Source organism: Nyctereutes procyonoides, unplaced genomic scaffold, assembly GCF_905146905.1.
Source record: "Nyctereutes procyonoides isolate TBG_1078 unplaced genomic scaffold, NYPRO_anot_genome, whole genome shotgun sequence".
NCBI lineage: Eukaryota > Metazoa > Chordata > Mammalia > Carnivora > Canidae > Nyctereutes > Nyctereutes procyonoides.
In genome coordinates this window covers 6,272,688-6,297,496 of record NW_026575132.1, presented here as the reverse complement: position 1 = coordinate 6,297,496, position 24,809 = coordinate 6,272,688, and the positions used below count along the sequence as shown (strand labels likewise).

Below are 24,809 nucleotides of genomic sequence, written 5' to 3'. Positions count from 1 at the left end.
GTTCAACATCACTAATCATCAGGGAAATTCCAATCAAAACCATAATGAGATATCACCTTATATCTATCAGAATGGCTATTACCAAAAAGGTAAGACATAACAAGTATTAGAGAAGATGTGGAGAAAGGGGAACCTTTGTGCACTGTTGGTGGGAATGTAAATTGATACTGCCCCTGTGGAAAATAGCATCAAGGTTTCTCAAAAAGTTAAAAATAGAACTACCATATGATCCAGCAATTTCATTTTAGGGTAGTCATCTGAAGAAAACAAAAACACTAACGTAAAAAGGTATAAACTTCTAGTTATAAAATAAATGAGTCATGGGGAAGCGTGATGACTATATAGCATGATGACTATAGTTAATAGTACTGTATTACATATTTGAAAATTATTAAAAAGTGAATCTTAAAAGTACTCATCACAAGAAAAAAAATTTTTGTAACTGTGTATGACGATGGATGTTAACTAGAATTATCGTGGTGACCATTTTGCAAAGTACACAAATACTGAATCATTATGTTGTACACTTGAAATAAAATGTCACATGCCAATTATACCCTATGGTGATGGTATGAATTTATATAATCAGCAGTGATCTTTGTTCTTGATTCTTTAAACAAAATAAAGCAACATCTAAAAACTACAGAAATAATAAGACCTACCTGTGCTTTTTCTGATGTTTCATGAAGGGATACTATTTCAGACCTCAAATATGCATTTTCTTCATGTTCCTTGTTGAAAGACATCTGCATATTCTATAAGAGCAAAAACATTAATAACTTCTCTCCTTTTTTATGTGTAAGAGCTATGATAGTATACATCTACGAAAATACCTCTTCTGTATTTTGGTCAGTATGAGCTCAAGTTGTAATGATACACATACATAAGTGCCTTGTAAAGCTTTTTTTTTTTTTTTTTTAAAGAATTTCTTAAAATCTTGCTATCTTCAACTCCCAAACTTCTCTTTTTAAATAAATTATGAAAATATTCTCACATTGAGTTTCAAACTAGAAAGAATTTGCCTAAAACCATAATGTAAATATTTAACTAGCATCCTTAAGTCAAGAAAGTTCTGCTAAGATGAATATTTGTTAGTTTATATTGTATACACATTTTTTCCCAAGGCAATAAGATCTTTTGTGATTTCAAAGAAATACATTTAAAGATCTTTTAAAGTTTTAAGTAGGTAAAGATGTTTTCATCAAGGAATACCTGGGTGTGGAGCAAAACAAAACATTTTTGCTCAAAAAGAAAATTAGTTTTCTTTAAGATGACAGAAAGGTAATAGTGATGTGAGTTGTGGATTGGGCTTTCCCCAACAGGTAGTTATTGAAATTAGGAAGGGAAAAGTGCAAGTCTTCTCCCTATGGAGAGAGGACTACTCTTCTATTTTTCCAGGAGAAACATCTCAAGACTTAAACTTCACACATGACAGGATGAGATAGAACCCAGAAAAATTATTCCAAACAGGATGTACACATTAAGATTGACTTAGAAATGTATTAAGATATAAAAGTGGTACTATTTCTTTTTTTTTTTTCACTTTTTATTGTGGTAAAATACAAAGAACATAAAATTTACCATTTTAACAATTTTTAAATGTATAGTTTACTTAAAAATATTTAATGGTTCAGTGGCATTAAGTATATTCACATTGTTGTGCAACCATCACTACCAAAAAGGAGTTAATATTTCCTACATTTTATAAAAACTTTCTTTATAATAATTAGTTTGCAAGAAGCATAAGATGCAAATTTGTCTAATTTTTGCTAATTCATCTTTTTTTCAAACCACAGTAACCTGCCTAAATGATTTCCTAATACCCAATTGACAACGGGTCTGAATACTCAACTCATTTACACTGCAACTGTTTTCTAATGAAGATTTTAGGAGAATCAGAAAAACTGTAAACCAACATGAGTGAGGAAATATTACTTAGTGAAGAGAAGAAAGAACATCTCTAAACTCTACAACCTCAAAACTTACCTTATTTTCTTCAACCAACTTGGAAATGAGCTCATCTCTAGAAACTAAAAACAAAGAGTCCACATAACTATGGTAATAATAACTTACTACAATGATACTGGTCACACAGTATCTTTTCCTTGAGTAGCTTTTTCTTTTTCCCCCAGTCTGCATGTGGTGAAAATAAAGAGAATACACGTATTTCTATCATATTTTTATAGCCTGGAAACTCAAGTCATGAAATTACCAAGAAGATAGTCCACAGTCACGTGCAATAATAAATTGCACATAGTAAATGGCATATTTGACTCCGTGCATAGAAGCTCATTGCGTCTGAGGGATTTTAAACTGGAGAGGCACGTAATCAAAAGCTTTTGGTTAGAGAGAACCCTCAAACAGAGGCTCGACAGGAAGAGGAGATCAGTTTATTATTATTGTTATTTATTATTATTATTATTATTGCTGTTGCAATAACCCAAGTATAAAACCATGAAAGCTGGCTCTACGGGAATGACGACGGGGATGCAGGCGGAAAACATATTTCTGAAATAACAAGCAAGGAGAACGGTCAGGACTTGGCAGCTGCTGGTGGGGTAAAGGCAATAGGTGAGGAGTCAAGGAGAAAATCTAGTGTCTGGATTGAAGCAACAGAGTATGCGGCCGACTTCAACTCAACAGGGACTATGCAGGACCAGGAGCAGGCTCCGGACAGGATGAGTGCAAATGGCTGCAGTATTTAAGTATTCACCGAGTGTTGTGAGGCATCTGAAGGCATCCTCATGTAGACGTTTAGATGGCAGTGAGATACCATCTGGAGCTCAGGACTATGATTTTATGTGGAAAAAAAAGATTTGAAACCACCCAGAGAGTATATAGAGTGAAAATAAAACCAAAGATACAAGCAGGGGAACAGTCTGGCATTGTATACTAGCAGCCCAAAGTAAACTTTTCTGAGAGTAATGTTTTAGCTTCATGAAAAATTCCTAAAGGTTTATTAGTTTTGTTTCACTTAAATATTCTAAAGTCAGAAGAATCACAAAACACACAAAACCTCATTTTATGTAGGATATAGTCAGAACAACTATCATTTTCTGAACATATAAGTCCGAGACTCTTTTCAAATAGAGTAAACTAATTGAAAATATGTGAAGGATAAAAAAAGATAATTGTATGATCTATCTAAAATTTCTAGTAATCAAAGAATGAAAGGGGCGTATTTATCCTACTCATCACTTTAATTAGTGTGGTGTATAAATGTTTATTGCTAATAACTACATTTTTAATTCATTAAAGCAAATATCTAGAAGCATTCCTTTTACTAATCTAGATAGCATAACTATTTGTACCTTAAAGTAATCAATTGCATGCATGGAAAGAGTCTTATTCAATAGAAAGCATTTAGGTGATATTCAGACAGGCTTCCTTTTCCTCATGTTAGTTTTAGTTAATGTTGTGTAATTTTCATCTTTTAAATGGTCTTCCATATAGTCTTCACAAAATTCAAAGCTAAAGCATTAATCCAATGAGAAAAGTAACATTAAAAAAACTTACTAGCATAATAGAAAGATATGTGTTTTAGTCCCAGGTATCCTATTTGCTGTGGGTCCTTAGATACAGACCTTTTTATTCTTCCAAGACTAGGATATATTTTCTTATCTTTCTCACAAGGTTGTAGGGTTCAAATGAGATAATGTGCAGCACCATAAAATATGTATTTTTGTAGCTACATAATCACAGGAAAAATGGAAAATTATCTTGGGGCATTATCAGTGAGAACTCCAAAGATAATTCACTACTCAACAACTGTAAGGAAAATCAGTACTTTCTACTAAGAGCAGAAGAAAAAACATTGAACAGATTACTCTTTGCTCCATGATTTTTCTAATTTTCATTTCCCTTTTGGTATTCCCTGCCCTCATTACAGCCAGAGAGCATAGAAGGCAGAAAATACAGGCTGAGGCCTCAGGTCATCATTTGTTCCCTTTAACTTTGAGAAGTATGGATAGTTTAGTGTATTACATGAGATAGTTTTGTGAAAGCTCTATGAAGTGTTACTCACATGAGGCACTGCACTATGATCTCTATATTTGATACTGGCTGAAAACTGCTTCGCAATTATATTTTAACAAGAATAAACAGGACAAGGGCTGATGGGTTGGAAGAACCACAACTCTGAACAACATGAGATCAAGTCTAGACTCCCCCATTTCCTAGCTCAATCACCTGTAAGGACTCAGTTTATTTAACTGTAAAATGAGGACATTAATCTAAGCTCTAAGGTAACTTACAACCATCCATTGCTACAAATACAGGTCAACAGACTAGCAACCTGAAAACAGAATGGGAGAGTCTGATAAATGGTTAGAAAGAGGTGAGCAAGTATTAAAGGCCTTATTTCCTTATTAATGTTCTATTACTCAATATTCAATCTAGACTTCTAGAAACCCAATGTTCCCAAGTCCACGAACCTGAGAGAGAATTTAAATACACAATAGTTTTCAGTTAAGAGGATGGAAGTCTATTACCAACACTCTCTTTTTTTTTTTTTTTTCCCAGTGCCACAGACAAAAGAGACATCAACAAGTTTTTACATTTGGCCTTGTGGCCTCTTCAAGAATTTCAGATCTAAAGAGTTTTTTCACAAAATCTCAAAAAAACCTAACAGAAGTGTAATTTCTAACATCTATTTTCATACTTAGATCAGACTTGAGCTGTGAGATAGAAGTCTCCAACTCTCCTTTTCTCTGCTGTTCTTGTGCCAGTAGTTCTTGGGTGGTCTGCATAGAACTGTGCAGGCCAATGCAATTTTGCTGCAAAATTTGCACCTGAAATGTATAAGAAAAACTCCTTTCTGTAAGGTAAAGATCTTTACCAAACTACCTAATAGCACATGTGTAAGGCAGATTTTCCAATCTTAACATCACGGGAGGGAGAAGGGGAGTTTATATGTTACAGTGAGAGATCTCAACAAGGTGTAGTGTTTCAACAGGGCTGTCCAACAGAACTTTCTGTGCGCTCTCCAACAGAACAATCACCAGTCACAAGGAACTGCTGAGCACTTGAAGTATGGCCAGACTGAGTGAGGAATTGAATTTTTTATTTTATTTAATTTTAACTAATTTAAATTGTAATTAGCCATAAGTGGCTAGTACAAGTTATAGCAATAAAGAATCATTTACAAATTCCTTAGGTAGCATCTTTTTCATAATTTTATTATGAAGGACAACCATTGGTTAAAATAAATAAATGTGATCCAATTCCAGGTATTAGAATTTGGAACTACTAATTGCTTTCAATACTTGGAATTGAATACTCTAAATTACATGTAGGTACTTCAAATAATAATACAAGCAAAAATTTAATAAATCTAGAGAAAATTAGCAAAACTAAAGGCTTATAAGTAAAATATCAGCTTTCTCTCTTGGTTTCACTCCCTTGACATAAACAAGGAGAGAAAAATCTACCTGTTTCCGTTCCACCTCCACTGTTGATTCCATCTCTTGTATTTTGAATAGCATGGCTGATCCAGATTTCTCCAGAGATTCCCTTAGGTGCTTCTCCTGAGACAGTTGTCTCCTTAGCTACAGAGCAAGTTGCAGTTAGGCAAGACCAAGGGAACATCACAGCAGTTTGCCAAAGATAAAGTCACCATGAAAAGTTTACCAGACATGCTGTCTCACTCCCAAACATTCTTCATTCTATGACTACTTCACAACCTTCCTTGTGTGTCTCCCTAAGAGATAAACTACTAAGAAATGAAAAGTCACATCTGTTGCCCTGTCCTCCCATATAATGGGAAGACTTCTATAAGAAGTCTTTTTTCCAAACTGTGGGTCAAGTTAGTAAGTTGCAAGCAGCACTTAAAAAGGGGGAAAAAATATCAGAGCACATAGCATATAATAAGGAAGCATAAGTAATGCTTTACGAAATGTTTCTGTATATTATTTATGTATGGTGTTACAGTATAAAGTATATGTCTCAGAATAGACGTGACAAAAAGGTTGAAAATACTAATATAAAAAAAATACTAATATCACACCTTAGTATATACACATGTTCTGTATTTCTGTATTTTCTTTTTTAATTCCTATTTTTCTATATTTGATGACTTCATCTACCTTTTTAAAAATATTTTTTATCCCACAGGAGTATAAACATACCCCTGAAAGCTGCTCCAATTCTGTTTGGGAATTTAAAGGTCTAGACAAATAATGAAGTAACTATTAAATAGTGGATAAAACTACCATTCAAGAATTAAGGAACACTAACCTTGTTTCTCTCAACTATTGACGATGAGTTAGATAAAGATATAAAAAAAAGAGTATTTACTCATGAGGTAACAGATCCTTTCAAACTTAAATGAGAATTGCAGAATGCTATTCCTTTTATGAAGTGATGTTAAGTTGAAAGAAATTCTGTTTTTAAGCCCCAGTGAAGATGATGGAAGAGTACACTTTATAGCTCTTCCCTAAATTATACATATATATTTTATATGTATTTTCTCTATGGATGATCTATTTTATAATGTTTAAAGACTGTTATAATATTCTTAATCAAAACCCTAATAACATTTAGGTTTTTCCAGTCTTTCATCCCGCTGAACATGCCCGTGAATAAATCTTTCTTTGCATTTCTATTTCTTTAAGATAAATTCCTACAAGAAAAATCACTCGGTTAAAGTATAAATAATTTTTAGACTTTTGATACACTGGGTATATAATTTTCCCTCCAATTTTAGCCTATCAGTAGAATTAGAATAAATCCCATCAGTTATACGTATTATTATCTTAAATCTTTGCTAATCTAATAAATTATAAACAACATCTTGACAGCTTTTCATTTCTTTGGTTATTAGTGAGATCAAACATTTTCTAACATGATTATTAGCTCTATATAATTTCTAAGTTAACATATATATTTTGAATTGTTAGTTGACCACTTTTTTTTGGTTGGCTTTTTTTCTTTAGTCGATTTTAAGTTCTTTAAAAGGAAAGATTATTTATCTAGTTTTGCTAGGTTTTACTAGTTTTGCTTTTTGCCCTTTTTTCACATGTAGAATTTGTTAATTCTTTTGTGTTCAAATCAATTGAACTTTTTATAATCTCTTTCTTCACTTCAAGTTTAGAAATTCCTTCCTCAGGATCCCTGGGTGGCGCACCGGTTTGGCGCCTGCCTTTGGCCCAGGGCGCGATCCTGGAGACCCGGGATCGAGTCCCACGTCGGGCTCCCGGTGCAGGGAGCCTGCTTCTCCCTCTGCCTATATCTCTGCCTTGTCTCTGCCTCTCTCTCTCTGTATGACTATCATAAATAAATAATTAAAAAAAAAAAAAAGAAAGAAATTCCTTCCTCATCGAAATATCAATTAAGTATGACAATCTTATTTAATTAAGAATGAGCCAGGGATCCCTGGGTGGCGCAGTGGTTTGGCGCCTGCCTTTGGCCCAGGGCGCAATCCTGGAGACCCGGGATTGAATCCCACATCGGGCTCCTGGTGCATGGAACCTGCTTCTCCCTCTGCCTGTTTCTCTGCCTCTCTCTCTCTCTGTGGGACTATCATAAATAAATAAAGAAAAAAATATTTAAAAAAAAAAAAGAATGAGCCATAGTTTTTATTTTAGGCTATACTAATAATCTAATACTAACTACACTATCAGACTATAATTACTTTGTGATATAAAGTAACATTGTATTTTTCTGAGCTCTGGATTAAATTACATAGCATAATCTACTCAAGATATAATTTAAGTCCTTTATTGAGGAATCTTTACTTGATAATTATACTACTGAAGTATTTATTTCTGAAGCATTAATAAAAGCAGTTTTACATTTATCAGAACCAGATTGTATATATATATATCTTATCTCTTAGGAAGGTATGTACCACATTTATTCCACCTTTATACAGCCCCCTGATGCCAGCTGAATTGTATTCCCCCAGAATATTACATTGAAGCTCTACTCCCAGTATCTCAAAATGTGACCGTATTTAGAGATAGGGCCTGTAAAGAGGTGATAAGCTATAATAATGCTGTTAGGGTGGGCCCTAATCCAACCTGAATGGTGTCTTTTAAGAGAAGGAAACTGGGACACACAAAGATACCAGGGATGTGCATGCACCAAAAAGACCACATGAGGACACAATAAGAAGGCAGCCATCTGCAAGTCAGGGAGAAGCCTCAGGAGAAAAAAGCCTGCTGACATCTCCATCTTGGACTTCAAATCTCCAGAAATATAAGAAATTTCTGTTGGTTAAGGTACCCAGTCTGTGGTGGTTTGTTACTGCAGCTCTAGCAAACTAATACATCCTTCCTGCTTGAATACCAAAAATGTATTTTGACTAAGTCCTTCTAGGGGTCCTTGACAGGATTCGATAAAAATTCAAATATTCAAAATCTTATCACAGCACTCAGAATTAAGAATTTCCTAATAAAGAATAATGAGGGATCCCTGGGTGGCGCAGCGGTTTAGCGCCTGCCTTTGGCCCAGGGCGCGATCCTGGAGACCCGGGATCGAGTCCCACGTTGGGCTCCCGGTGCATGGACCCTGCTTCTCCCTCTGCCTATGTCTCTGCCTCTCTCTCTCTCTCTTTCTGTGACTATCATAAATAAATAAAAAAAATTTTAAAAAAGAATAATGATAAATGGTAATCACTGATAGTCTTTTAAACAAAGGGGCTGGAACAAGTGGACATACACACAGACATACACAAAAAAAAACAAGATATAGCTCTCACATCGTTAATTCAAAATGTATCATTTATCTAAATGTAAAATACAAAAACTGTAAGGCTTCTAAAAAATAACACAAGAGAAAAATCTTGGTGACCTTAGGTTTGATGATCACTTATAACACCAAAAGTACAATCCCTGGAAGAAAAAATTAGTCAACTGAACTTCGTTAAAACTAAAAGCTTCTGCTCTGCAAAATGTAAGCTACAGAATAGGGGAAAAAGCTGCAAAACACATGATTTGATTAGTATCCAAAATACACAAAGAACTTTTAAAACTCAACATAAGAAAACAAATAACTCAATTACAAAAAAAGCATACAATCTGACAGACACCTCACCAAGTAAGATCTACAGATGGCAAATAAGCACATAAAGATACTCATCATCATACATCATTAGGGAATTATAATTAAAACAAGATACTACTAATACATATTAAAATGGAAAAAATTCAAAACACTGACAAGACAACCTGCTGATGAGAATGCAGAGCAACAGGAACTCATTCAATGTTGGTGTGAAATGCCAAATGGTACGGCCAATTTTTAAGACACGTTGGCAGTTTCTTACAAAGGTAAACAAAAGCTTACCATATGGTCCAGCAATTGAACTCTAAGTGTTTATCCAAATGAGTAGATAACATGTCCACACAAAAACCTGCATATGAATGTTTATAGCAGCTTTATTCACAATTGCCAAAACTTAGAAGCAACCAAGATGTTCTTCAATAAATGAATGGATAAACAAATTGTAGTATACCCATACAATGGAATATTGTTTAGCAATAAAATGAGTTATCATACCATGACAAGACTTGGAGGCACCTTGAATGCATATGCTAAGTGAAAGAAGCCAGACCAAAAAAAATTAAAAATAAAAAATAAAATAAAAATAAAATAAAAAAAAGAAAGAAAGAAGCCAGTCCAAAACAACCACACGCTCCCACACTCCAACTATAACAAAACTATAGCCAATGAAAAGATCAGTGGTTGCAGGGGCTCCGGAAGAGAAGGGGGAAGGGATGGGGATATGGAACACAGAGCATTTTTAGGACAGTGATACTGTTCTGTAAGATATTATAATGAACAAAGGATGAATCTTAATATTAACTGTGGACTTTAGCTAACTATGATTTATCAATACTAGTTCATGAAATATAACAAATGTATGACACTAATGCGAGATGTTAATAATAGGGGAAACTAGAGATGGGGATAACACGTTTATGAGAACTGTTCTCTGTGCAGTTTTTCTATAACTGTAAAACTTCTCTAAAAAAATACTACTAAAATATCTAAAACCAAAAAAATTGGCTAAATGTAATACATTCTAACTATGAAAAAATCATGCCTTTATCACGTTACTGGCAAATCAAGTACATAACACAATTTTCCAGACATCTAAATTTAACTTCAGCACTAAAAATCATAACTTAAAAAGTAATTTTTCATAAGAATTTTCTTAAAAACTGGGATCCCTGGGTGGCACAGCGGTTTGACGCCTGCCTTTGGCCCAGGGCGCGATCCTGGAGACCCGGGATCGAATCCCACATCGGGCTCCTGGTACATGGAGCCTGCTTCTCCCTCTGCCTATGTCTCTGCCTCTCTCTCTCTCTGTGTGTGTGTGACTATCATAAATAAATAAAAATTTAAAAAAAAATTTTTTCTTAAAAACTATACCTATTTCTTTGTTTTATATAGTAGAATATTTTAAATATAATTTGGATCCTTTTGATTTGGATTAATATCAATGATTATTCTGTTAGGGAATATTGAAGTTTTTAGGCCAGGGTGTGTTGGATTACTAATTTTCCTGACTCTTCCACTGTGTTTAGCTGCCAACTTTTAGTCCAGCAACTTTTAGCAGCCACCTACTTCACAATTCCCAATCTGTTATCTACTAAAAGTTAGGCTGAAATAGAGGTTTCAAGGTAAAATTAGATGAGCAAGCTTATTAAAAGCTTTTTGTTTTAAACACAACTTTAGTTTAAAAGGTCTTTTTATGAACGTGTTCACTTAGCTCTAGTATATGAATTTTGTGGTAACAAATTTCCTTCCTGGCTAACAAACTTACTTTATTTCTGGTTGTATGGCTGTATTGCGGCAAAAGAACTCTTAATGTCAAATAAGGGCAGCTACTTTCACTTGAATTTCACATGACATTATTTTAAAAATCTTCCTACTACACAGTAATATATTTTTCTTCAAAGTTTTTCATTCTTTCTACTTTCTTAACTTCTCAGCAATTCCAACGCCCCCTCCAGCCTCCAGCATCTTTTTTTTATCTTACCTCTTGAATTCTCAGGTTCATTTTACGTTTTGTGGTCTTCAATTCCTCTTCAATAATGGCTGCATTCTTCTAAAAGTAGAAGGGGAAAAGGTTCTAAATAATGTGTAATGAAGCTGTCTTCAGGCACATCGGTTCAAATCTAGACTTTTTTCTATCAACCTATAAATGCTATTCAGGCACATCGGTTCAAATCTAGACTTTTTTCTATCAACCTATAAATGCTATTCTGGATATGGTTACAAATACTTCCTATTGTGAGTCTGAAGTAATTATTAAAGTTAGATATTTTAAAAACAAAGTTTTTTATTACTTTGATCCATGAGTTCTATTATTTTCCTTTTATTTTTAATTTTTTTAAAGATTTATGATTTACTGGGACTTCATCAAGATAAAATGCTTTTGTGCCACAAAGGAAACAGTAGACAAAACCAAAAGACAACCTATAGAATGGAAGAAGAAATTTGAAATGTCTAGTATCAAAAATCTATAAAGAATTTATCAAACTCAACACCCCCCAAAAAACAAATAATCCAGTCAAGAAATGCGCAGAAGACATGAACAGGTATTTCTCCAAAGAAGACATCAAATGGCCAGGAGACACATAAAAAAGGGATGTTCCACATCACTCAGCAAAAGGGAAAATACAAATCAAAACCACAATGAGTTATCATCTCACACCAGTCAGAATGGCTAAAATTAACAAGTCAGGAAACAGCAGATGTTGTCAAGGATATGGAGAAAGGGGAACCCTCTTGCGCTGCTGGTGGGAATGCAAGCTGGTACAGCCACTCTGGAAAACAGTGTGGAGGTTCCTCAATAAGTTAAAAATAGAGCTACCCTACATCCTAGCAATGACACTATTAGTTATTTACCCAAAGGATACAAAAATAGTGATCTGAAGGTGCACCTCTACCCCAATGTTTATAGCACCAATGTCCACAATAGCCTAAGTATGGAAAGAGCCCACAAGTCCACCAGTGGATGAATGGATAAGGAAGATGTAGTAGATGTATACAATAGAATATTGTTCAGCTTTATCAAAAATAATAGTCACCCCCTGAAAGATAAAGCCCAACTACTGATTATTCTTGACTTTAAAATACTCTATAATGAGATCCCTAGCTAAGTTCCAATTTATTTGCCTCCTCAAAATTCCTCACTCCTGTCAGGCTAGTTTATGCATTTCCCCTAACTATATCAGTGGAAAGACCTAAGTTCAAACCCGAAAAAGAGGAAGACGACAGGGAAGTGTGATCTTAGAGAAATGAGTTCTCTCTGGGGCCTGATGCTCTTATTACTAAAACAGGGACAATAATATCCTTTCATGAGATTTTTCAAAATTTGTTTTAAAGATTTTTCATTTATTTATTCATGAGAGACATAGAGAAGCAGAGACATAGGCAGAGGAAGAAGTAGGCTCCTTGCAGGGAGCCTGATGTGACACTTGATCCCGGAACCCCAGGATCACACCCTGAGCCAAATGCAGACGCTCAACCACTAAGCCCCTCAGGTATCCCAAGGTTAAACCAAATAACGTGTTGACCATCTATTATACTGCCTGGCTCATGGAAGAAGAACAAAATTGTCAGTTGACTACCCTCCTCTATACTCTTTCCAGCCTCTGTGGGTACCCCCTGAAATGTCCTCACCTCTCTACTTTATCTTCTAAAAGTTCAGCTCCCATAATATCTCTTCCTGGAATTCTACCCTAATCTACCCTAGATAGGGCATACCCACCCTCTCAAACCTGCCTGAACACGAAACACACGTCAATATTCACTTACTGTCCGTAGGAGTATCGTCCTTTAACATTTCCTATGCCTTATTTTTTTCTCTATTTACTTTTTCATGCTATTACTTGTTCTCTCAGCTAGCATATAAGCTCTTAGATGAGCAGAGACCCTACCTCATATCTTTGGACTCTCACTTCCATGTATACCAGGTAAGGGCTCTGATACTGAAAGTATTCAATAGTTTAGATCATCAATGTAGGTAACTATGAAATGTCAAAAATCCTCACATCACATAACCTATTTTAAAAAGTCAGTTTTTGGGGTCTGTTGCCTCCTCCAGCTAACAGAGAACAGTGAATCTGTATTTCAAAATTCTGGATTCAAACCTTTGTCTCGGGATCCCTGGGTGGCACAGCGGTTTGGCCTGCCTTTGGCCCCAGGCGCGATCCTGGAGACACAGGATCGAATCCCACGTCGGGCTCCCGGTGCATGGAGCCTGCTTCTCCCTCTGCCTATGTCTCTGCCTCTCTCTCTCTCTCTGTGACTATCATAAATAAATAAAATTGAAAAAAATACTTCAAACCTTTGTCTCTGAGGCAATCTCCAGGGTGGCAGTCAACCTTTGCACTTCTTCTTGTGCCTTGTCTTCATCCTCTTTTACATCTCTCAGTTGCTGGCGCAAATTCATCACTTCAAGATGTAATAGCTTCAGGTCCTTGGAATGCTCCTCCTGTACTGCATTCAGTCGATCCTTCAGAAAAGCTACTCAACAGCACAGGAGGGTCATGGAGCAGTTGAAAGGTCAGGAAAGGAAAAGAATCATAAGCTCATTAAGCACCCATAGAGGACCAAATTTCTGATGATTCTCTTCTCTCTGTACCTGTTTTCTGTGGATTTAAATCCTTTTCAGTTTGCAAACGAAAGATGTTCATCTTCAAAGATTGGATGAGGCTTTCCAGACGGCACATTCGATTTATCAGAAACTCACAGTTCTTCCACAGAATATCTGTTTTTTCTGAACAAATGACTTCCTTCTCGATAGGACTAATGATGTTCACAGGCTCTTCTAAGCATTTTGGGGTTTCCAGTTGGCCTCTGGACAAAGATCTCAATTTAACAATATTATGCAATGCAATCATCAGGTCAATGTAACATTTCTACCAAGAATAAAAATTAGGGGCAGCCTCCATGGCACAGCGGTTTAGCGCCCCTTGCAGCCTGGGGTGTGATCCTGGAGACCCGGGATCGAATCCCACGTCAGGCTCCCTGCATGGAGCCTGCTTCTCTCTCTGCCCCTCTCTCTCTCTCTGAATAAATAAATAAAAAATCTTAAAAAAAAAAAGAATAAAAATTAGATTTCTTAGTTAACAAGCATCTGTTAGCTTCTCCAAATTTTAATACAGAAAGGACCATTAGGTAGAGAGGATGAGACTAATGTTGGACGGATAAAGACCACTGGCTTTATAATGGTTGTTTCTTTTAATCTGAATTTTTTGTGAACTTTTATGTGATACATAAAACACGTTAAATGCTAAATCTATAACTATAAGCTAAGAATTAACGTTAGCATGGAGAAAATATATTCACATATTTTTAGAAAAATTTTAAACAAGGTCATAATAAACATTCCTAATTTATTCTAGCATACTCAACAACTATACAAATTTCATCTTTAACTACTGAAAAATTATTCATTCTATGGGTGCCATAATGCCAACTATAATAATTTTAGGTTTTCATGAGACACTAGGTAAATATATATATGTAATCTTAAAGAAAATCATACCAGTAAATTAGATATTGGCTGCTTAAGCACCCAGATTCCTCAGGTCATTAATAATCCAACTTTTAATGGTAAAACTTCTTTAGCCAATGAGGTACCTTTTTTTTTCTGAGTACCTCATTCTAAATTATGATTTTTTTAAAAAAAACTTAAAATCTGGGGATCCCTGGGTGGCGCAGCGGTTTGGCGCCTGCCTTTGGCCCGGGGCGCAATCCTGGAGACCCGGGATCGAATCCCACGTCGGGCTCCCGGTGCATGGAGCCTGCTTCTCCCTCTGCCTGTGTCTCTGCCTCTCTCTCTGTGTGTGTGACTATCATAAATAAATAAAAAAATTAAAAAAAAAAAAAACTTAAAATCTTTCTTTTAATTCACAAGTCTGGGGAAAGAAAATGAAGACCATATTAATGGCATGAATCAAGTTTAAATGTTCACCTTACTATCAAAATCTATTTTTTTTATTTTTTTTTATTTATGGTAGTCACACAGAGAGAGAGAGAGAGAGAGAGAGAGAGGCAGAGACATAGGCAGAGGGAGAAGCAGGCTCCGTGCACCGGGAGCCTGACGTGGGATTCGATCCCGGGTCTCCAGGATCGTGCCCTGGGCCAAAGGCAGGCGCCAAACCGCTGCGCCACCCAGGGATCCCTCAAAATCTATTTTTGATTTAAAAAATAAGAACCAAATTTTTTCTAATTATACAAAAATTTCCATGTTTATTTTCAATCAAGTTTTGAAGGTGAACAGGATATCAAAGTTTGTGCATCTAATTAGCACACTTTAAATAGCTGTTTAGGGGAATAGTGGTAATAATAGCTCTATTACGGGATGACAACTATTTTGCAAATATTTTCTAATTACTGTTCAAATGGCAACTGTGTTTCCTTAATTCTTTTATAAATGCCTATATTTCATCTGCCAAACCATCTGCACTGTCACTCCTTATTAATAACCAGTGAGGCAGAATTTTTCAACCTACAAAGATCTAGTTCATTTTCCATTTGTTACCTTTTTTCACCAAAGTCCAACATTATTAGATCGTCCCTCAGAGAACTGGTCTGTTCCTCAACTATTCTCATCCTTTGCTGAAGTACTGTGAATGTTTCAGAAGCTGTAGCATTGATGTGGGTTGGAGAAAGGACTGGTCTGGTCACTGCAGTTTCCATATGCACCTGCAATTAAAGTCACAATATTAGTATAGTAGGTTCTATTATGTTCAAAATAGTCACTGTCCCTTCCTGTGGGAGAATTATACATCTCTGTCCTGCTAAAATCAGGAATGGCCATGTGTCTTGCTTTAACTTAATGTGGGTGGAAGCTTTAACAGCTAATTTGCCATTCAGCATCTCCTTCTTTCTTTCCCTCCATGAGATAAGCCACAACCCAGATAGGGCCAGCTTCATGTGCCGAGATCCCAGAGTGAAGACGACATGAAGCAGAGCCATGATCCATCCATGACATCCAGTGTGAGTGGGCAATAAATTTATGTTGTTTTAAGACACTGAGATTGGGACATCTGGGTGGCTCAGTGGTTGAGACTCTGTCTTCGGCTCAGAGTGTGATCCTGCAGTCCTGGGATCAAGTCCCCCATGAAGCACCCCGCAGGAAACCTGCTACCCCCTCAGCCTACATCTCTGCCTCTCTCTCTCTCATCTCTCATGAATAAATAAATTTTTTTTAAAAAAAGACACTGAGATTGTTGAATAGTTTGTTATTGAATCATAATCTAGTCCATCCTATCTGTTCCTATTAGATACATACTAGGACCTATGACTTACCTGAGGGAATTATTAACTTATTTTATTACTAGCCATCATCGTTTTAAGATATTCCAACCAACCTTTCAGAAAAACATTCTATACTTAACTTCTGAGCACCCATTGTAAAATAAATTTGCCAACTATATCGAAGCAACGATTTTAAAAAGAAATTTGCAAACTTCATAGCCTAGCAAAAATTCTTCTATAGCTAATGACATAAAATTTCTCCCCCAAAACTGTTTAAGAGTACTTTTTGAAATATTTGTGACAGAATTAGGTAAAATTAGCATAGGAGAAACAGTCCAACATATAGATGAATCATGGGCCCAAAGTTCAATGATAAGGTCATTGGTGGAAAGAAATTTTAAGGACATTTTCCTGCAACTCCATCCTACATAGACATTTCTATATTAACTAGACTGTAAACCTTAACCACTACTACCAACAGTGTTCCTATGGAAACGTGTTCACAAAGATCCCACTTTGGATGTTAGGAACACATATTTTCTCCCCCACTTGCTGTATAATCAAGTATCTCTCTTCCCCTCATCTCTCAGGCAGCGGAAGTGGCGACTAGCTTAGGTCCAAGTAACTGAAGATAATCGCCACCACTCAAGGCAAGATTTTAAAAAGTGGGAAAACTGATGGCAGGATTTAAGGGGGCAAGAAGCATGGCAAGAGGGTGTGAAAAGGCTGAGCTTCTTGCCAATATAACTGTGCTACAGCCATCAAGGACATTTCTTCATCCTAAATAGCTCTCCAATCATCTTTTATCTCCCCTCAGTAGGTCCCAAAGAATGGCCTATTCTCTCTTTTTTTTTTTAATTTACTGAGAAATAATTAAATATAACTGTATATATTTAAAGTGTACAATATGATTTGATATACATATAAACTGTAGAATGGTTACCAAGATCAAGATAATTAACACATCCATCACCCCACATAGGTAACATAGTTAACTTTGTGTGTCTGTGGTAACAATACTTAAAACCTACTCTCACAACTTTCAACTATACAACATATTACTAGGTTACTATGCTGTACATTAGATCCTCAGAATATCTTTTTTTTTTAAAGATTTTATTTATTTATTCATGAGAGACACAGAGAGAGAGGCAGAGACATAGGCAGAGGGAGAGGCGGGCTCCATGCAGGGAGCCCAACGTGGGACTTGATCCGGGGTCTCCAGGATCACGCCCTGGGCTGAAGGCAGCGCTAAACCACTGAGCCACCCGGGCTGCCCAATCCTCAGAATATCTTGATAAGGTAACCTACAGAATGGTAGAAAATCTGGTAAGAGGATAATGTCAAAAATATAGAAAGAACTCATATACCTCAACTGCAAAAAAGCAAAGAAAACAATTAGAAAATAGGCAGAGGACCTGAATAGACATTTTCCTCAAAGACAACATACAGATGGCCAATAGATAAACAAAAAGGTGCTCAACATCACTAATCACCAGGTAGATGTAAATCAAAACCACGATGACATATCACCTCACACTCGTTAGGATAACTATTATCAAAAAGACAGAAAGCAAATGTTGGTGAAGATGAGAACCCTCACACACTATTGGTGGGAATATAAAATGGCACAGCCATTATGGAAAACAGTACAATAGTTCCTCAAAAAGTTAAAAATCGAACTAACATAGGATCCAGTAATCCACTTGTCGGTATATATGCAAAGGAAACAAAGAGTATTTCAAAGAGGTACCTGTTCACTCATGTGCAGGGCAGCATTATTCACATTAGCCAAGATAGAGAAACCACCTAAACAGCCTTCAACAGATGAATGAACAAAGAACATATGAGATGTATATATACATATACATCCTCAATAGATAAATTATATTGTTCAACCATAAAAAGAAAGAAAACCCTGCTATTGACAACGACATAGATGAATCTAGAGGGCACTGTGGTATGTGAGATAAACCAGAAAGAGAAAGAAAAATACTGTTCTGAAATCACTTGTCTGTGGAATGAAAAAGAAAAAAAAAAAGTTAATTTCATAGAAACGGAATAGAATGAGCTGGAGGGAGGGAAAAATGGGAGGGTACAAATTTTCTTTTTACTCTTATTCTAGTGCTTCTGATGAGGATTTCTCTCTTTCATTCTCATCTATGAAACAGAAAGCACTTCTGACTCACATAATCTGAATTTGTTAAAAATTTTCCTGTTAATGGTCAGCTTAAGGACACAGAGGTTAAGAAGCTCTCTGTAATTTCCTTCCATGCTTTCAATTTTTCCTGAAGGGGAAGACAAAGGTGTATATAGATAGTAACAGCGTCTCTGGATATACAAAGATTTGAAGTAAGGTTAATCTACGACTCTGAAAAAAAGCCAGATTTGGAGACACCTGCTCATGTTACCACAGGTACCACCCACAGGTTCCTCAGGTAATAGAATGAAGACCCTTCATGAAACCAGGGTTAGGTTTGTGGGAACCACCAATAGCATGGAGTGGGGAGAAAATGGAAGGGTAACAAGGGAGAAACACCACATGCAATTACCCTCCATTCCATTTTCTGTCACCTGCTGTCTTGTCACTGCCCACATAGAAATGACCCAGACCTGAAGTGGGGAGAAAACATAAAGAATGTTTAATAAGGTTTGAGGTTTTGTTCTCTCTCCAAAAGAAGCTGAAAAGTTCACGTCCCTAGCTTCCCTTGCAGCTGGCACAGGATGTAACACATTCTGTCCAATGAGACTTTGGGCAAAAAGTTGGCAAGGAGCTTCAGGAAGGCTTTTGTTTTCTGCTAGAAAAAAATGACATAATGGTACCGGTCCTTTACTTCCCCATATGAGGCCCAGAGCTCTGAGAACTCTCTCGCAGTCAGCCATGCAGTGCCTCACTTTTAGATACAAAGAGCCAGGGATCACCAGCATTTGAGAAACACACAGAAAAGGCCAGAGAAGTTTGGATTAACCTATCTTTTTTTTTTTTTTTTTTTTTTTTGCAAAACTACAAACATACAATCTCTGCTTATTTGAGAAAAATAAAGTTTTGTCTTTTGTGTTAGTCATGCTTTTCTATTACCTGCAACATAAACATTCCTAAAATACAACAGCCCAAGCAATAGTTGATGGAGACACAAGTAAAAGGAAATGGTAAAAGAAATGACAAGCACTGCCAGAGGTGAGAGGGAGGACAATTTCCCTGGCAACTTGTTAGGCTGAGGTAGTGGATTATAACATAAAGGAAAGCCTCTATTAATTTATATCAAAAACCGAGCATAGGGATCCCTGGGTGGCGCAGTGGTTTAGCGCCTGCCTTTGGCCCAGGGCGCGATCCTGGAGACCCGGGATCGAATCCCATGTCGGGCTCCCGGTGCATGGAGCCTGCTTCTCCCTCTGCCTGTGTCTCTGCCTCTCTCTCTCTCTCTCTCTGTGACTATCATAAATAAAAATTAAAAAAATAATAATAAAATTTTTTTTAAAAAAAGAGCATAAAATACGAATATAAACATTAGTTCATTTTGGAAAAAAATACAGGAAATGGGATACAAGTCCCATATTGTGAATGGGACACAGAATCCCATCTAAAATATTTCCGTGTTATTGTTGAAATGTCACAGTTTTGCTGATATTTCCCTAAGGCACCTATGATATGTATAAAATGCTCATGCTTTACAGTGTGTGTCACTTTTGGTCACAAAAACAAAATGGAAAACCAAATCAAATCACTTTTTTTTTTTTTTTAAAGAGAAAGTCTGCAGGTCTGAGTAAGAATTGGATGCACAATACTCATGCCCACCTGAATCTGATTTACAACTGGAGCCAAAAGAATACTCGAAAGAGAAGAGAAACACTGGAGAGAGAAAAGAATACTCAAACAAAAAGAAGAAACAAACTTGGGCCCCAGCCTCTGAGAGGAAGGAGACTAATAGAAAATTCACCCTAAGGAAGGGAAGAGTGAGATGCTTGGAAGAAACTAACGGTGGGCAGGGTATAAAGCTTGAAATATCCTCTTAGTGAATCGCTGAGGAACATGTACCAGTGCTCCGAGAAGTTGACTGGAAAACTAAAGAAACCCATCTAGCTTTTGGAGATTAAAAACAGGTCCCTGGATCAACTGAAAACCATTCCTCCACAAACCTCCCCTGCAATGGGGTGGATTGGGGGGGGGGGGTCAAGGTCAGGAGAGCCGGAGGAAGCAAGGAGGCAAGCAATGGTACATCAAGAGCAAGACAGCCTTAATATCCACCAGGGAGAGGCACTGAATACCTTGGGAGCCTGTTAAAGGAAGAGTGAGTTAACTACCTGGGATCCAGGAAATCTGTTGAGTTGGTAGGGAGTCTAGTTCTCACTGTACTCACACTCCTGCCTGTCCTCCATCATCTGGCAGGTCCCACCCATAGTGCACTAGCTGCTTGGCAGATCCTCAGAAGCCACAGCTCAAAAGCTCACTGTCTTGTAAGAAGTACAGTCTTAGAAGAAAGGAATCTAGCTCTAAATGCTAGCACTGCAGCAAAGAGACTATGGCTTGACTTACGTGTGTTTTGCTGTTTTTGAAAAGGTGCAAATATCACTGAATGTAGTCTTGAACCCAAGGCCTGATGCTTGATCATAACAGTAAAAATACTAAGACAGAAGCTTGTAGTTCTAAAAAAAGTTCATTCATAGCGACTTTCATAAATGTATCATTATCAAATTAATACAATTCTGTCTCCCATGTTTAGGGAGAGTATTTCTATGGAGAGTATTTGTATGGAGCGCCTAAGCAGGTTACCTCATTGCAAGGATGGCATGAATAAGACCCATGTGTTAAGTCATATACTAGTAAAAGCCAGGTGACTTTGAGAAGGGGATTTGGGTGCCTAGCTGGCGCAGTTGGTAGAGGATGCCACTCTTGGTTTGGGGTTGTTTGAGTCCACTTTGGGTGTGGAGATTAAAGATAACTCTTTAAAAATCGTAATAATGAGGGGCACCTGGGTGGCTCAGTGGTTGAGCATCTGCCTTTGGCTCAGGGAGTGATCCCAGGGTCCTGGGATAGAGTCCCACATTGGGCTCCCTGCATGGAGCCTGCTTCTCCCTCTGCCTGTGTCTCTGCCTCTCTCTCCCTCTGTGTGCGTCTATCATGAATAAATAAATAAAATCTTTTTTTAAATAATAAATATAAAATAAAATTCTTTTAAAAATTAAAAATATAAATAAAACCTTAAGAAGAAAAAAACAGGAAAGGGAATACTTGCTTCAGTGGACATACGCCCCATTCCTAAATCCAATAATACGTCCAACTACATGCTGTTGGCTCTAAAGTAACAGGCCAGGGACTCGATGTTATCATAACCATTGGAAAATAATTTGCTCAGCAATGCTGTCTTCATTCACTCACACAACCACCAAAACGGTGCCTGAATGCCACCATGAGCTGGGTATGGTCATACACACCGGTGAACAGAACAGACAACATTCCTTGCCCTCCTGGAGCTTATATCCCAACTGAGGAATATAAACATGAAGTAAAATACAGTTCACTGGTGAGAGTTCGTGGGGGAAACTAAAGTGGGAAAGAGGATGGGATAGAAACTGTTACGCAGGCTTTCATTTTAAACACACTGGTCAAAGAAAATATTATTGAGAAGGTATCTGAGCAAAGAGCTGGGACGGAGGTGCTGGAGTGAGCCACATAAATACCTGGAGGGCAGAGAAGTCCAAAGGGAGTGAAGAGTGAATGCCAAGACGTCAGAAGCAGGAGGGAGGTCAGTCAGGCTGGAGAGGAGAAAGTGAAAGAAAGAACTATGGGAGGTGAGGTCAGAGGGTAATAAAGGGACCAGATCACATTAGACCTTAAGGGCTATTATAAAGTTTTGGCTCGGGGGATCCCTGGGTGGCGCAGCGGTTTGGCGCCTGCCTTTGGCCCACGGCGCGATCCTGGAGACCCGGCGCGATCCTGGAGACCCGGGATCGAATCCCACGTCGGGCTCCTGGTGCATGGAGCCTGCTTCTCCCTCTGCCTGTGTCTCTGCCTCTCTCTCTTTCTGTGACTATCATAAATAAATTAAAAAATAAAAAAAATAAAATAAAGTTTTGGCTCGGGATCCCTGGGTGGCTCAGGAGTTTAGCACCTGCCTTGGGCCCAGGGCGACCCTGGGGTCCTGGAATCGAGTCCCATGTCGGGCTCCCTGCAGGGAGCCTGCTTCTCCTTTGGCCTATGTCTCTACCATGCTTTCTCTCTCTGTGTCTCATATAATAAATAAATCTAAAAAAAAAAAAAAAAGAGGGAGAGAGAACATTATAAAGTTTTGGCCTTTCCTCTCAATACTCTGAGAAGCCTTGGAGGATGCAGTGGAAGGAGTGGTGTGATGCAAGCTACCTCTCACCTGGATCACGCTGGATACCCGCCCGAGGTAGGGGGACCAGCTGGGAAGCTACTACAGTAACCCGGGCAGGCGGCGCCACTGGGTGGGACAGAGGTGACAGAAACAGAAGGCCCAGAGGCGGTCAGAGCCCAGATGTATTCTAAAGCCCGGTTTTACTGATGGGTTAGATAGGAAACAGGAAAGCAAGGAAACAGCCGGAAGGAGAGTGGTGCCGTCAATGGAGACCATGGAAAAACCCGCCAGAGGGTCAGGGTTAGGGGAAAGATGGAGTTGTTTCAGGGAATGTTAAATCCCACACAGGAACGATGACCTGGTGATAGAGGTCAGATGAATCTGTCCGCAGAGTCCAAGTGAGAAGCGTGGGCCGGAGCTCCGGCGTGAGTTCTGAGGTGGTCCACCTACGGCCAGCTCGTAAAGCCACTAGGCCGGCTAATGGAGAGCCTAAGGGAGGCCAGGACTGGCCCTGCGGCCTCCACGATGGACAAGTCGGGGTCACGAGGGTCACAAGGAGCCTCCAAGTGCGCGGCGTCCCTGCGCGGGGCACACGCCGAGGAGGAGAGGTCCACGCGGGCCGGGGACGCGCGTTCTGCTCCAGCGCAGGTGCCAGGTCCCGGGCGAACCTCAAAGAACAGGTGCCAATTACTTTTTTTTTTTTTTAAGATTTTATTTATTTATTCATCACACACACACACACACACACACAGAGAGGCAGGGACGCAGGCAGAGGGAGAAGCAGGCTCCATGCAGGGAGCCCAACGTGGGCCTCGATCCCAGGATCCCGGGGCCACGCCCTGTGCCGCTGAGCCCCCCAGGGAGGCCCCAGATGCCAATTCCCGACACCACATCAAGGAATATGACCGGTGACAAAGAATCTTTTAAGAACCAACACGTCGGGGGATCTCTGGGTGGCGCAGTGGTTTGGCGCCTGCCTTTGGCCCAGAGCGCGATCCTGGAGACTCAGGATCGAATCCCACGTCGGGCTCCCGGTGCATGGAGCCTGCTTCTCCCTCTGCCTATGTCTCTGCCTCTTTCTCTCTCTGTATAACTATCATAAGTAAGTAAGTAAGTAAGTAAGTAAGTAAATAAATAAATAAATAAATAAATAAATAAATAAATAAATAAATAAATAAATAAATAAATAAATAAATAAAAGAACCAACACGTCGGGGAATCCCCGGGTGGCTCAGCGGATCCTGGGGGCCCGGGATCGAGTCCTACGTCGGGCTCCCTGCAGGGAGCCTGCTTCTCCCTCTGTGTCTCTGCCTCTCTCTCTCCGTCTCTCATGAATAAATAAAATCTTAAAAAAAAAAAAAAAAAGAACCAAAACGTCGAAATGGCTTTCCTGAGAACCCGACACCACCTGACGAAGTCCTGGGCTGATGGGGTGCGCCCGCCCCTCCGCGGGATCCAGGCCGGGGCAAACCTAGCTCCGAAACGGTTTTCACCCGCACCCGACGCCGAAGCCACAAACTAGGGGGACGAGAGAGCGGCGGCGAGAGGTGACGGTGGTCCCCGCCGGGCCGCCAGCTCTGCCCCGCGGGCCCCGCACCGGCCTTACCCCACACTCCATCCGGCCGCCAGGAGCTCGGTCCCGCAGCAGGCTGGCGGGTGTCCATGGAACCAACACAACGCTTCAAACCAACCCGCTCTGGCGCGGTAGCTCCCGCACGCAGGCGCATCCGCGGCAGCGCATGCCGGGAATTGTAGTTTTCCCGGCCCAGGAGGGCCCTCCGCCCGGGGCGGGACCCAGGAGGGCGGAATCCGGCGGCGCGCACGGAACGCGCAGCCCCGTGACCCGGATGACGGCGGAGCTCCATTGTGCTCGCTGGCGAGGCATGCCGGGATATGTAGTTTCCTCCTACTCCCCTCCCGGATTGTCCTGCGCTCTTTGCAGAGCTCACTGGTCTCACCTGGCTGACCTGCGGCGCTGGGGCGGGGGAATTTGGCAAACGCTCCGCAGCAGGAGAGTCCGGGATGAGAAAATGTTTTCAGTTTTAGGACTAGAGTATCAGGTGACTTCTGAACGATTTCGTTAATGATCATAAAAAGCAGTAAATATACAAAATTAACATTGTTTTCTTTGAAGGAAAAGCCAAGACCTTGTTCACCCTCATCCATGATGGCCAAACACATGTGTTCTGCTCTCTTGTCTTTTGTCTCATCGTAATATGTTTCTTGCTTTCTCAGGTATTTGTAAATATAACTGCAAAGAGCTAAGAAACA

The 24,809-nt window shown here is 38.9% G+C and overlaps 1 protein-coding gene across 1 annotated transcript in view; it reads right to left on the bottom strand.

Annotated features, from left to right (window-relative positions):
- CCDC150 (coiled-coil domain containing 150) overlaps window positions 1–24,234 on the bottom strand; it is an 80,477-nt gene extending 56,243 nt beyond the window's left edge. The window contains exons 1-9 of the mRNA XM_055345461.1: window positions 24,145–24,234; window positions 15,503–15,666; window positions 13,598–13,812; window positions 13,301–13,479; window positions 10,985–11,053; window positions 5,430–5,546; window positions 4,661–4,790; window positions 1,987–2,030; window positions 663–755 (exon numbers count right to left, since the gene is read on the bottom strand). Of these exons, the coding sequence (XP_055201436.1) occupies window positions 663–755; window positions 1,987–2,030; window positions 4,661–4,790; window positions 5,430–5,546; window positions 10,985–11,053; window positions 13,301–13,479; window positions 13,598–13,812; window positions 15,503–15,666; window positions 24,145–24,156 (1,023 nt within the window). The 5' untranslated portion in view covers window positions 24,157–24,234. The remainder of the gene's footprint in view (window positions 1–662; window positions 756–1,986; window positions 2,031–4,660; window positions 4,791–5,429; window positions 5,547–10,984; window positions 11,054–13,300; window positions 13,480–13,597; window positions 13,813–15,502; window positions 15,667–24,144) is intronic.
- Window positions 24,235–24,809: the final 575 nt, after the last annotated feature.